The following is a 15358-nucleotide window of genomic DNA, read 5'->3' on the forward strand; positions in this document are numbered from 1 at the left end:
TGTGGAGTTTGCATGTTCTCCCCGTGCCTGCGTGGGTTTTCTGCGGGTTCTCCGATTTCCTCCCACATTCCAAAAACATGCGTGGCAGGTTAATGGAACACTCTCAATTGTCCCTAGGTGTGATTGTGAGCACGAACGGTTGTTCGTCTCTGTGTGCCCTGCGATTGGCTGGCAACCAGTTCAGGGTGAACCCCGCCAAATGCCCGAAGACGGCTGGGATAGGCTCCAGCACGCTCCCGCGACCCTTGTGAGGATAAGCGGATCAGAAAATGGATGGATGTGCTTTGGAAGGACTTGCTACATGCTGCTGCCTTTTGTACAGGCAGCGCGGGTTTCGATTGCCCGGCATGACCCCGTTCCCAAAACCAGGCCAGTGATGTGTGGTTTGGGTTAGAAAAGGCATCCTGTGTGTATCAAAAATATTGTGAGTGACTTGCTACGGTGACCCCTGATGGGACAAGCTGAAAATAATAATCATGTAGAGGGACATGCCTTTGTTTACAATATTTAATTTTTTTAAAGCAACAATCCACATTTGAGGGATTCTCGGGGAAAAAAATCAAAATAACCATATGTTCCAAGCCAACTCAGCACAACATTTTGGCCATGTTTGTGGAGTAACTTGCTACAAGACTCGCCGTCGTTTTGGATATCGTCACTGCATGGAGTTCACCCAGGCACAGTGACAAAAAAAATATTTTAGTTACAGGTCTTAAGTTTAATTGTAAAAACAGACAATACTTTGAGTTCTCTCTTCCAAATGGAAAATAGTATTTGAATATGCGCGATTTCAGTTGAGGATTCTTTCCACTGACACTTAAATCCATTGGCCTCTCTATCTATCTATCTGGTTTATTGCGCAATGATCATCGAGCAAGAACCAAGCTTCTCGGTTGTGAAGCCATTTTTTGAATGTATGTGATTCCCATTGACTCCTGCTTCACAGAAATACCTGCCAATTTAATCTGATACCGTTTGTGTCTTGAAGATGTCCTCTTAGAGTACACCAAGGCCATACGGCCATCGTCAATTCCCTGGAAAACCTGAGGCCATTCCAGTCGTCCAAACAGCAGCGAACAAATTGAGCATCCAGCTCATGCATTGTGAGCACATGCAGCCGGGTCCTTGTGTTCAGGTTCTTCTTCCTTCCCTGTCGTTTGGCCTCAGACGGTCATGCTCAGCTGCTTCTGGGAAGAGACTTCTCTTTTCTACCCCCCTTTCACTCCCGAATGCCTCTTCCCAGCCATTCGCCCTCTTTCAGTCCATGCCACATTTCGCCACACAGGCCCTGATGTTTTTTTTTTTTTTCCCCCTGCGCCCAAACCTCCCTTCCAACACCTCCCTGTGTGACTGGCTTCTTTTTGATAACTGACCCCTCCTCGTGTTATTATTCAAACCCACTATTGTATAACATGCCCTTTTATATGAGCTCTCACAAAGGCCCATTTGATCAGAGGGTTACGGTGTGCGATCGTGAGAAATGCAACTACATGGTGGTAACCTTTGTTTGGGCCAAAATGGTGGGCTGACCTCATCGCTTTTAATGCGTAGCTCCAGCCATTCAGGTCCAAGTCTCACTTGCTGAGCACATTCAACTCTGTGGCCTGTCACAGATATTGCCCTTCAGTTATCTGGGTCTCTGACTTGAAGGGGAGGGGTGGGGGCAACAGTTGGGGGCAGTGGAGCGGCGGTCGGGGCCAAACGTTCATTCGATCGCGAAACATTCACGAGAGAGAAGCCAAGGTACTTTTGAGTGGGTTTTTTAGTGGTTTTAATATACACTCTACAATAAATATCCATTTGATGTCATTTACATTTTTACAGTAAAAAATATATTCATAGATGTTGAAAAAATTCCAAAATGACCTCCTCGCGGAAATGAGAAAGTCAACTGAAACTCAGATGCTTGAACCACAACAGTAAAAACAGAGCTAGCTGCCTCGTTTAGCTTCATTGTACTTTCAACATCTTTCCCGCCCAACTTCGACCCGAGCTACCTCTTCCTATCAATTCAATTTCCCGCGAATTTAATGAGAAAAATTGCATCCAACATCTTCTCACGAAATAGGAAATAATGATCAAATTTGACAGTCAATGTGTACGGAAAATCCAGAGCAAAGAATGACATCAGAAGTCCAGGAAATGAGAGATAAAGTGGCATTTGACCGTGAAAGGTGAATTGCCCCCGCTCCCCCCACACCCCCACCGCCTCCCATAGTGGTTTGTCCGTGATGGTTTGTCCACATTGTCGCCTCTCAGCGGCCCACTGAGCGCTGCTGATGTGAATGTTTAGTCCGCTTGCTTAAAGGAAGAACAGAGAGCGGCAGAACATCAAATGGTCTTCTCTCACTCAGCAAGTGCCCCCTAGGTAGCCGCTTCATGAAGTGGGCCTCTCTCTGGTGCTGCTTGGTCTTTGAGGCCTTCCTTGGACGACCCTTGCGTGTGAAAGCCATGTACCAGCCCTCGTATTTGGCGTTCTGGAGTGCTGTGTAGTTATTTTCCAGAACTATTTCGGTAAAAATGCAATCTTTGCCTCTTCCCTTTTTCTGAAAAAAAAAAAAAAGGAGAGACGATGCATGATTCGGAGGTAGTTTGACACCCAGAAATTGGAAACATTGATTCCATCATACGGTGAAAATACTTTGAGGTTCTAAAAACTGGCGAAGCACTACTTTTGTCTAAATGAAGCGCCACAACTCACATTGGCATTAGTTCCTTGGCACCAAGGTGCCACAAAGTGGCACCAAAGCAATACTTTGATTTTATAGCCGCGGAATATGCGGGGGACACTCACTGTATATGTATTTCCTGTGTATTTGAGGCAGTTTCCGTCATTCTTTTTTCCCCTATTAGGCTTATATAAATTACTTTGTACTTGAGACACACTAGTGACTGAAATGTGAATACATGACGTTGATACATGGAGTTGCCTCGAAGGTGCTGTATTTAGAGTAAGTCTGTCCAAATTCCTGTTTCTGTCAGATAGTTTGTCATTCAAATAGCTCAATGGGAGTGGCTGGAATACGTACATTTTTTCCTTCTGCCTCTCAGAAGTACCTCACTTACCGTATGATTGAGCCAAAATCTGCCAAGAAATAAGTCCTGGGCAAAATTTTTGTAGATGTGATGCATTCCAAATGATTATGCAGCACAGTTTTTAATGCAAAAACAAATCCCTATTGCGGCATGAAGATCAAGTTACAGCAACGTCTTCAATATGACCCCATCAACTCTCATCCAGCCACAACAAGAGTTGCCCTTGATACCAATTTGGAGCTACATCTTCAATAGTATTTTTGCAGCTTGGGCTAGTATGAGAATTATTTTAACGTATGTCTCTTTTGATAACTCGGTAGGATGTGTTTAGTTTGAAATTAAGAAACATCTCGGCATCACATGCTTGTTGATGTTGCGTCCTTTATGGAACAATGTGGAACTCCACCAATCATCCACAACTCCATCCATCTTTAACTCTTCCAAGTCACACTGCATTGAGCCGCGAAAAAAAAGTGTTTGAAAATAGTCTTGATGTATTTCTGAAGCCACTGCAAAGGTTTCTCCTTTTGAACAGGGCTTAGGTGCGGCCGAAATACGGCTTTATGCATGACTGCAGGCTTGGGGAAGATCCTGCATTGCATTGGGTCTCCAGAGATAGCAGCAGTTTCAACAATCTGCTTGCTGTTCATCACGGACTTTTTAACAGCTGCTCTTTTAAAATGATACATTGCTTTTACAGGAACTTTGCTCCTTATTGGAACAAACGCATTCGCTGTCTGAGTCAGACACAAATTATTTAACAGGATGTTCTTGAATTGTCCAATGTTTGCATTCTTTTTTTTTCAAGCCACTGAACCATGCCACATTTTTAAAAAAAATCACACAGTGGCTTGTTCCACACTATTTTTTTGTCATTTAAAAACTCACTCTGCAGCTTACCTTTCCAATCAGCTTCCCGCGTTTATTCATGCATATGTAGTATCCACTCTTCACCCCTCTGATCCGCACTCGGCTCCCGAAAGAATCGGTCTCCACCTCAAGTTTAGCTGCACAGGCAAACGCAAGCCAAATCATGAGATGAGGTGCAAACATTAATATTCAGATTTTACAGTGACACCAATGAACCGTCGTCTTTTCTCTGAATGAACTCGAAATGAACAGTGGAGCATGTCGTCTGTAATGTCATCAAAGGGCATTCACTGATCTTTGAAAGCACCCTGTCCAATGAACCAGGATTGCAAAGATGGCAGACATTCCCTCTATTGGGATGATGTCAGGGTCAGTAAATGTTGTGCTGTGATGCACTTCAAATGAGGGACGAAGGAAAGCGCCGCTGGCAGATTTGGGCCACTTATGAGAGTGACACCCACTTATAGGTGTGCGTGAGGACTTGTGGGTCGGGAAATCCAAAAGACTACATGAAACAAGGAAATGTATCTGCCGACCTCACTTGTTTGTAGAAATGGAGTTCACGAGAAAAGCAATTCAATTTTTCTCCATAATGAGCCTCCAAAAAAGGAGACTTTCAATGGATGGATGGAGGCTGTGATGGAAAGACAACTTAACCTTGGGGACAGGACTTTTGCAAATGATTCATTTTGATAAGAGTCCACAAGCACATGAAATTACTTGTAAAAAAAAAAAATGACGCTTAACCCTCTTCTGTTGCAATCACTCATCGATCCTCCTATGTCGAACGTTCTTCAAGAGGTAGCCAAAACCGAGAATAATGGAAATGCTTTTCACCTCATACAGTTTGCGCACTGTTGAATGGTAACCACCGTGTTTCTGAGATTCTGTTAAATTGGTGTATTAATTTTTAAAAGCCACGCAAGACTTTAGACCAGCATTTCAAGTATATAGACTATGAAACGTCTGATATAATCAAACACGGGTACACTTCGCATAGGGGTGTCGAACTCTTTTGTTGTTGTTCTTCCCCATTCCAGTTTTAACATTACTGTACTTTTTTTTTCCCTCTTTCATGTAGCCGAGGAAACCATCCACTCCTCCGTTATCCGATCCGCTTATCCTCGCGTGGGTCGCAAATCCACACCCAGGTTATATCGTGGACGTTTTTAATGCAACAACACAAACACGCGTACCTAATAATAGAATAAATAAGTACCTAATACCGAATAAATTCTCCATTCTCCGAGTGTGCACGGGCAATTATTACATGAATTTAGCTGTCGTTACAAGTTGTTGACAACTTCGGATGCTCAGTGCTAGTTTTCATTTACCGTGCGCCGCTCCGTCGTCTCCGTTTGCGTTGATCCTCTTGTTGGATAGCACCTGGACGTGTTTCCCGCTGGTCCGACTGTACAGTTGGTAGGTTCGAGTCAACCGGCGGCTCATCCGGTCCGACAGCCGACTCTGCTCGGTGACATGGTGCTTGAAATTAGGAGGAGACTGCACTGTGTTCTGCAGGACAACAGTAAGCACACGCATTGATTCCTAACATTCAGCAAGTGTGGTGAGCCACAATTGTGTCGATGGTTTGAAGCGATTAATTTTAATTGTTGTTTAATCAATTATTTAATTAATTCATTTGACACCGCCATTTGCGGCGCTTTTAAGGAGTCGTTTGCGGACCCTCGGGAATGACATTTCCCCCCACCCGTTCGTGCTTTTTCTTTACCAGCGGTGATCTTTCACCCCCTTCTTGACTCCCCCCGCCCTCAATACAGCCGTCCACATATGTTTTAACAATCACCTGTCAAAGTGGGATCTTGCCACTTTTCAAGATGTTTGAATTTTTGCCAATTTGCCGTAACCCTCCTAATAAAATGTTTTCATTCTTATTGCAACCAATTGCAGACGTTTGCAGACGTGCAATGTACGTAGTGTCTACATATGTTACCTACCCACCTGTTTAACTTGACTTAGTTAATCAAACTATTTGAATTATTGTCAAGATGTTTTGCTGAAGTGAAAATATGTTACCTGTGCGTAAAAGCAAAGCGCTGTGAACTGGAGTAACCTGTTAGAAAAAAAAAATGAATGAAAATAAATTAGCTGGCTTGGCCAACTTTAATTAAATACGATTTACGTGAGAATTGTATTTTTTTTTTTTTTTTTTTACTTACAGATAACCTAAACCTCGATGCTCTCAACCTCATCTTGTAGTAATTCAAATATTGATTCATGAATACTCCGCTGATTCGCTGCTGGAAGGTCTCAAAAATGAACTTCTCCCTGCTTCGGAATCCTTTCAGCTTTAAGCGCTACGTGTTTGGTGGGAAATAATAGATCCAAAAGCCCTCAGTCCCTTGCAGGTGAAGATCCCCTGTTCCATTTCATTCAAATGAGTGAAAATGCGAAGTCCAAAATGAAAGTCCGACATGAGCGCTGCTGTTCACAGGACATCTGTAGTAAAATCGTGTTTTTAAAAAAATTGGCCAAAAAGTATCTTCATTTATATTGAAATCCTCATCAATTCGCCGTGACAGTTCTCGAGCGTGAACGTTTACGCACGGAACTTTACGCACCAGAAATACGCACAGAAAAGATAACCACAAATCCAATCCACAACATCATTGAACAAATTCTCGGGATGTGCCTCCTTGAATATGCTGGATGTTGTTCGGATAATTCAAGTCCAACGTCCCTCTCGTCTTGCGCGTGTACCCCCTCCCATCCACCAGCAGCATCTGCCTCGCTCCAACATTTAAATAGCTAAACTTGCGGGAAAGTCAACATCCTCGGCGAGAGCGGGCGGGGCCTTCAAGCTGGAGAACATTTGAAACCGAATACTTTGTTTAAAATCTTTACATGCACCTATTTGCCTCAGGAGTGAGGTGAGAAGTGAACCATTGAGTTTATTTGTGGCTTCACATGCGACTGCCTGGCATGTATCATTAGTGCCGCTTTCCCAGACCACAACAAACCATATACTGTACTGTATATGTCAATGACAATGGAGTGTATCTTCATCCGCATAGAAATCACACCGCAATTGTTTTTCTATTAGCACAAATGTCCACATGGAAAACTTTCCTGGCATGTACTTAAGAACATCTCCAGTTACATTAACATATTCCCTTGCTGCAGGTTAAAGGTGCTTTGCCTGTCCCACGAGGGCAGGCCTCGATGTACTTTTTTCATCCGACATATGTAAGTAATATGTATTCCATGTGAACGCATGACATAAAATGGTTTTCACATGACATATAGCTGCATGGATACAAATGAGCTCTCTCACAATGATTCCCTGCAGTTTATCACAATCCGAGTTTGATTCTCAGAAGTGTGTGCAGGGCCTGCTGTGCTTTCTTATTTATTTATTTTTTCATCGAAACCATGCGATTGCACAGTACCTGTTTGCTCAGTGATGACAAAGACATGCACCGAGGGCCTCCTGCAGAGGGATATGACCGCTCTACATTTGTGTGGGCTCCGTTAGAAACTGGAACTTTGAATTTAATTATGTGACCTTGCACTTCACGTTTAAACAAGTTCTGAACTGAGCTATATGATTTCCCTCAATTTTATATATTTTGGGGATCATAACCTCACCGATAATACTAATCTTCTCTGTGAATCTGTCAAATATATGTCTTGATAAACTTTCTTGCGTAAATGTATTTTTTTTTTTTTTTTTATGGAAACATCAATGCTCCCTTCTGAAACAATGAAATAAATAACGTGCATAATCATTGCAGGAGACACTGAACACACAAACTGATCTAAACACACTGTCCACATCACACCTCCATATCTTTATCTGAAGTTTATTCATTAAATGGGAAAATCAAAGGCTTACCTTAAATTGGCTTACCGACTAATGAGACAAATCACATGCCATGACCTCACCACAACACACACACACGCACACGCACACAGAGCAGCTGTGTAAGAGTTACATCTAAAATATATATTATAAGGTGCGTTTAAGATGTCATATAGTCGTAAATCAGTCATTCTAACCAATGCAGGGGATTTAGGGGGTGAAAATGGACCTGGCTCATTAGTTCCAGTGGGATGCTGGAACAATGGATTTTGACACCTGGAACAATTCAGCACCTTGTTCAGCTTTTTGCTGACCCCCCGCCTCAAGCAATCCACCCACATGCTTGATAACTCATCATAGCATCAAGTTAGCGTATGCACCAGTTCTTTCAAGAAAGTGAAGTCCCCTTGTTAAAATAGATGACTTTTTATATGTGGATTTGGAATCAATGGAGCTTAAAAACGCCTCCTCCCCCTCCAAATATGTCAGCATGTTTTGTCTTTTTTTTAGATTGACAACTTATGTCACCCGAAAGATTTTCATTCGGTAGAAAATAGAGACACTTTGAGTTTTCCAACCTCACTGTAGAGTAAAATTTTCATTTTCTGAAGAAATTGTTTCTGAGAAATGCTTTCAACAAGCCACAATGCCAAAAGACACAACACAACTTTTGACTCTATGCTGATACTTCTATCAAAGCACACGATACGGCAAATGTGGGATAGTACGCAAGGGTGTCCTGTGAGCATCAGAGCATGACATCAGTGTCACACTATTGCGGCATCATTGCTGTTGCCCTTCATTTCAACTGCTATGTCCAATATTTGGGAACTGATGCACATTCGAAAGCCTCATAGATCCAACCCAGAGCTTTTTTTTTTTTTCTCCAAAGGTGCCTTTTATCTATCACAACTCAGATTCCTACTCAGCCTCAGGCCAAGAGTTTGATAAATAAGACTTAACAGTGCAACCTCTGAAACCAATCGAAGGACAACATTGGACATGTCACACTATGCGTCAAGACGAACAAAAAGTCTGACATGCCAGACTTTGGTCATCGTAGCCGTGAAGTGTCCCAGATGCCTCACGACCAAAAGTTGAGTATGTCATACTTTGACGGGCTACGACGGGTGAAGACAATTCCAAATCGGCTACGAGACACTGTGTTTGTCTGCAACACTTCTGTCAGGTGAACAAAAAAAAAAATCAGGCTACATTCGTATAGTCTGGTGTAGGCCTGATACGTATAATATTGAGGACTCTCGTTTTCTTGGATTGGGCAGAGCTGGTGCTTCGAGAGTAGAAATGAGTCAGAATGTTCAGAGATGGATGAATGATGACAAACACCAGTTTGGAGGTGTTTTTGGTGAGGAATTAACATTTTAACAGTTGCATGATACAGGCCCTTTAAAATGTTACTTCAATGATATAATGGTGGTATGACAAAGATCCCAAATCTTTCCATTCTTGTTTATGGAAAAATTATTTGGGAGATCAACTAGTGTCAGTTGACTCTCAGAGTTTTCTCTGCGCTTAATTAATCATGGCTGTAGTTGGCCACAGGTGGATAGCGTCATAAAATAGTCTCCTGAGACCTATGCTTTTCATGTACACAGTCGGTTTCTAAAACTCAATTCAAGTAAAAGGTAACAAATGTAAAAGACATACAGCGCAAACGTTACTTTTTCATGTGGGTGAGGAGGGAGTCTGTGAGTACTGAGAAATGATCTTCAATGAGGTAAATAAGAAGCAGCATAAAATGAAAGCATCATAAGTAATAATAAATAATGAAGTGGAACATGTCAACACCATCAGATAGTCAAATAACGTACGCACAATATATAAAACCACATCAAACGAGAACAGGACCTACAGTGTGGTAGAATGTGTGCAGACTGAAATAATAATCACAAATGATAAATTGGATTATAATTAGTGCAGGATAGTACTTGAAACAACAAATAAAATGATGACTTCTAAAGGCCACTCTAGAAAGTACATTAACTCAATTTTGTGTGACTTTCTTGCTCTGTAATTTGCATCATACCGTGTATCCAATGAGTATTTAGCCCCCCCCCCCAAAAAAAAAGAGAATGCAATCCAGTTGCAAATCTAAACCAAAATAGTCATCGCCATGATCATCTTTGCACAACAAGCGCATTGCTATAGCTCTTGTATTGATCTCTTGAATGTGGTGCACGTGTACCTAATGAAGTGGCACACCGGACTGAGTGCTGTCCCCTGGGATTCCCGAAAAACCTTCAGCTTCAAGGCCTTCAGAAAAGTTGAACCATATCCAAGTTTTGCCACAGATCCTCATTCTTTTCCCCTTTTCTCTTGGCCTTCCCAATGCTGCTTTTCTCATTTGGATCACGTCACTAACGAATACAAGGTACTGTATCAGGGAGTGAGGACAAAGACAGAGATCATTGGGAGCTGAGAAAAAGGAGAGAAACATTTTGGCAAAGATGCACTGCACTTATTCTCCCCGGGGTTGACTGACTGAATGTCTGAGACTGCACTTGAGTAGACTACCATTAAGTGAGAGGTATCATTCCCCTCGCTAATGTGAGACATAAAAATACGCACTTTTAAATGAGGCCAATGGAAAGGGAGATACAATAAATGAAGCGGGGAAAAAAAGTCAGGAGGAAGACAAAGGATATGGAAATGACAAAATATGGCATCTTGACATGAGCGTCACGCCAAAGCAGTGACAGCCCAAACCTCCGAAGAGCATTTTTGTGGGGAAAACTTCTACCACCCGTTCTCATGATACACTGATGCTTTGCGACAACATGACAAACGATATCATGAACCCGAAACCACGCACTCGCGACTCATTTTCAACCCCTTTCATAATTACACCAGTTTTCAATTTGTTCATGTACAAATGACATATTTGTACATACCTAAACATATTGAAATGTCATAATCAATTTTAAGTAATAGCGTTGACCTATTTTGTGTGTGTGTGTGTGTGTGTGTGTGTGTGTGTGTGTGTGTGTGTGTGTGTGTGTGTTGATAGTTATTTATTTACTCTCAGAAAGCACTGACTTGTTGAACTGAGACTTGGAAGTATTTATTGTATTTCTTGATGGCCCGTTGGAATTTAGGAGAAACTAGCCATCCATCCATTTTCCGAACCGCGAGGGTCACGGGGCGCGCTGGAGCCTATCCCAGCGGTTTTCAAGCAGTAGGCGGGTTACACCCTGAATTGGTTGTCAGCCAATCGCAGGGCACACATAGACGAACAACCATCTGTGCTCACGCTCACACCTAGGGACAATCTATAACTCTAGATTGTTCCATTAACCTACCATGCATGTTTTTGGAATGTGGGAGGAAACCGGATCACTTTGGGAGCAGAGGAGTTTGCAGCCATGCAGTGGCAAAAGTGCCCGAGAAACTCTCCACAGTGAAGAAAAAAAAAAGGGGAAATCACGTTAGCGTTCGTGCCATGAGTTTGCAGCCATGCAGTGGCAAAAGTGCTCGAGAAAATCTTCACAGTGAAGAAAAAAAAAGGGGAAATCACGTTAGCGTTCGTGCCACTGATGCTGCAAGCACTCATGTTTGAGTAGAGCGAAGAGCTTGAATTAATTATGACTTGATTCAACCACTCTGTGGGAATGACTGACAGTCTAGAAGCGCTGAATGGAAGCCAATTTTACCTTAACCCAAAAATATTGGCATGACGTCTTCTAATCATAAACTCTCTTTATAATGTTTGCTTTAAGGTGCTCGTGTGTTGCTCAGTCTTTTGCAGGGGTTCATTTTACTTCAGTATGAAGTACTTCAACAGAATGTTAAAATACAAAACTGGAATCCTAAGTACAGTAATAATTATCACCAGGATGTTTTTGCTAAGCAATTTTAAATCTGAACGCCATTGCTTTGACTATATCTTCAGGGCACTGCTATGAAAGGCAGCGGAGCTTCCAAAGTGATTTGGTTCCCTAAACGAACGCTCTGAAATATATCCAAGGTTTTTGACGAAAAATAGAGAGCGAACAACCCCGATGATAGTTGCGGACATGCAATTTCAGTGCCGCGTGTTCTGTTCAGGGTCATGAGCAGAGGTAGAAGTCTCTCCCAGCTGACTTTTGGCGAGAGACCGACTACACTCTGGACTGGTTGCCACTCAATCATGGGGAATTGTCAATACTGTAGTCGCATTCAGTGAGAATCAATTTCCCGCCAGCTGCAAGTCAGCTTTGAAACATTACATGACTAATGGCCCCCCCACAATGACAGTTAAAAATGATCAAACATTGCTTCATGAACTACAGAATGTACACTCCATGGAGGTTTTTAGGATCTGTTGTCCATTGGAAGTGCATTCAAAATTCCAACAAATCTAAGTTCTCCCAGCAACACACCAATGTCACTCTTCATACATTCAAAGTTTGAGATTCTCGAAAGGATATTTCTTTAACTTTGCACAAAATCTCGAGTTTTCATGGCAGTCGTACTGTCGTACATGTTATGATGAAAGCTCTCTGCACAACATTTGAGACCTCTGCAAATGGAAAAATCCAGCTCAACTGTTGCCGACCTGGGACCTTTCCTGTTGCCATGAAAATGTATGATCAGTGCCTTTTGGAACACTTTATGAAGAACCTCAGGATGAACATAACCACTGCATGTACAAAATTGAATATAGTAAAAATTAAATATCACAAATGCAAAATAAGTAGAATCACAAAATTTCTCTTTGATCACGACACTGATCTCTTCTTTTAGAGAAATGAAGGACAAGGACGAGCGCAACCATAACAGTAAAACACATTGCCGTCTGTTATTATTAGATTAAATGTGTTTTGACGCTACTATTTTTGTTTGTTTGTTTTTAAATCTGCACTGACATTCAAATGAGCATGACTGAGTGCTTCATGGCAAATTGTTAGCCAGGATGTCTGAAGCAAGATGCTGAATTGCAATGTGTTTGTTTACGGTGTAGCCTTGTGATTGTACTGCATCTGAACGTGCGTGTGTGGAAACTTGGCACACTACTGAGGCGAACTGAATGCAAACACCGAATATGTAACATTACACCCCATGTAATTGTGTTTCTGACAGATCCCTGTCAACATGTTATTTTCCTCCCCAAAAAAAGGCAAATCCAACCTGGGATATTTCCCGGCACAGTGAGTCCTCATTGTACAATGGATGTAACTCGAATTGTTGGATAAGTCAGAACACGCTGTATTGTGTATCGTTAACCTGCACCGTCTTTTGGGTCCACCAGTCGGGAATTGCAAATTCAAATTCCACAAGTGACCGAGACACCCACCGAAAAAAAGAGGCACATCAAGCTTGGTCTCAGTCACCAAACACGCAGTTCAGTAAAATCGTGTAGAAATGTCTAAGGAGAAAAATATGTTGTCTGATTTAATACATTTTCAGTAACTTTCTATTATTGATTGTTTTTTTGTCAGTTTCAGTCCATTTGCGCTTTTGGAACAGAAGGGTTTTTGAGAACATAGCCTATGTGTGCAGATCATTTGCCATCAAAATTGGGATTGAGGTCACAATTTTTGTCAGTTTCAGTCCATTTGCGCTTTTGGAATAGAAGGGTTTTTGAGAACATAGCCTATGTGTGTAGATCATTTGCCATCAAAATTGGGATTGAGGTCACATTTTATGATCGTCAGACTTTTTAGATTTGTATATCGGTTAAAAAAGGTGAATATTGCCCTACTTTCTGTCAAAAAAATCTAGCAAGAATTGGGTACAGCTTCTCTGATTGTTGAGGCATGCTTGCCATGAAGGAGGAAAAATAGTTTGGGGACTTGAAAAGGATTTCGCTGAACGACAACGCCAGTGACAACCGCAACAGGTTGCTTTGGGCCAGCGTCACCTTTTTTTTATTGAGAAATTTGATTTCTCTAGTGACCGTATGGAATCAAAATATCCTTTTTTTTCATTGTAGGTACCTACATCAAAACTAGACTATTTGAGTGAACGAAAAAACCTCCCTGTCAAAGTTTCATCACGGGCATATCAAAAAGTAGACTCAAAAGAAAGCAAAGTGTTTTATTTTAGATATCAGTAGTAGATATTAGTGTCATATCGGAATGGACTGTGAGACACCCTGATCTTGCTTAAAGTCAGCTCGGATAGGCTCCAGCTTACTTGCGAGTCGGGAACCTAATCAGGAGGAGTACTACTGAAAATGGATGGATTGGCAGATGGAATGGATCTTCAGGCCTTACACAGTTGAAACACCCGACATCCATACACCAGTGTATTGTACATATTACAATATAATCTGTCACTACGAGATCCCAAACGGAGCGGTGAATTCCAACACTAGCCGTGTTTACCCCCCAGAGTCCACCACATGACTTGATATCAGCAAAGATGCTGCCTGTTCTTGTTCTAATGGAGTGGGGGGGGGGGGTATCTCCAGACCCACAGAGAATTTATGTAACCAGATAGAGAATCGTATTTGTCTTGTGTGAATATATTCTACCATGACGCCGATGAAAACAAAGGGAGAAAGGTGCGCATGCCGCATGAAGTGCTGGAAGTGAGGCCGAAAGCTGCAAAGTTGTTGTTGGCTATGTCCAAAATGTTCCTCTGACCCATCATCTTGACGTTTCCTTCTATATTTCGCCCCATAACCTCTATCATGCACAGGCCATGATTTACTATCTTGTAAACACATAGGAAGTAGCATTGAAAACGCTTTAACAAAGTCAATAAAAGCAGACATCATTCCTGGTTTTGGGGGTGGCGAGGAGGCGGGAGGTCTGGGCTGGCTGAGAGCAGGTATCCAGGCCTCCCTCACTTTTTTCCACTTCACTCCGCCGCGCCATCTCCACATTTTCTCATCTATACCCTTTCTCCCATCATTCTCTCTTAAATTTCTCTTCATCCATCTGTTTTAACAGTGTCCTTGTTTTTATTCTCACCCTCTATATTCCATAGTCCCTCCTCTTCTTTTTGGTTCCCTCTCCCATTCCCTGGCTGCCTTTTTTTTTTTTTTTATTTCATGCGGTGGGCAGTGGACAGCCAAAGCAATGGCTTTAACAGACCTACCTGCAGGGCTGCTTATGGCAGCTCTTTCATCTGGGCTCTGGAGAAAGAAGCCCCTGGCCCGCAAACAGCTGTGCAGACCTGGGAGTGAAAGGACCATGAAAAAGCACAGAAAAAAAAGGGAGAAAATTCAGTGGCCCTTTGGGAATCAAACCTCCCTGTGCTTTTCAGTCATCTCTACCTTCATCATTCTCTGGATCTTTATCTTTAGAATTTTGGTTGTTGCACCAGCTTTCGGGTCCTGTGATTTTGTTTTACTCGATCAGGATTTTTTTTTTGGGGGGGGGGGCATCCCTACCAGGCTATCATTACCCTCACCTCTTATAGCGTGCAGGAGAATATGACCCTTTCCTAGCTTAAAGCACAAAGACTCAACTTTTAGGAATTTCCTTGGTATGGGATTAGCACTTCACATTGAAACAGGTCATACAGTATGATGCATGTGTCTGAATATCATGTCTGTGGTATATTTTTGCCAAAATACCCCAACGATCAAGAATTATCTCAACTCAACTGTATTTATAGAGCACTTTAAAACAACCACCGCTGTATACAAAGATCTGCACATGGAGCAAATGGCATATATAC

General features: G+C 42.1%; 1 protein-coding gene across 1 annotated transcript; it reads right to left on the minus strand.

The window, feature by feature from the left end:
- Positions 1 to 2223: 2223 nt before the first annotated feature.
- On the minus strand, positions 2224 to 6624 carry fgf8b (fibroblast growth factor 8b). Its single transcript, XM_019889057.1, is given in 6 exon segments — positions 2224 to 2546; positions 3937 to 4043; positions 5241 to 5421; positions 5944 to 5980; positions 6087 to 6097; positions 6099 to 6624. Coding segments are annotated over 6 exon segments (675 nt in total). The 5' UTR covers positions 6147 to 6624; the 3' UTR covers positions 2224 to 2255.
- Between the last annotated feature and the right edge of the window lie 8734 nt (positions 6625 to 15358).

Source organism: Hippocampus comes, unplaced genomic scaffold, assembly GCF_001891065.2.
Source record: "Hippocampus comes isolate QL1 unplaced genomic scaffold, H_comes_QL1_v1.1 scaffold86, whole genome shotgun sequence".
In the NCBI taxonomy this organism is placed as follows: Eukaryota; Metazoa; Chordata; class Actinopteri; order Syngnathiformes; family Syngnathidae; genus Hippocampus; species Hippocampus comes.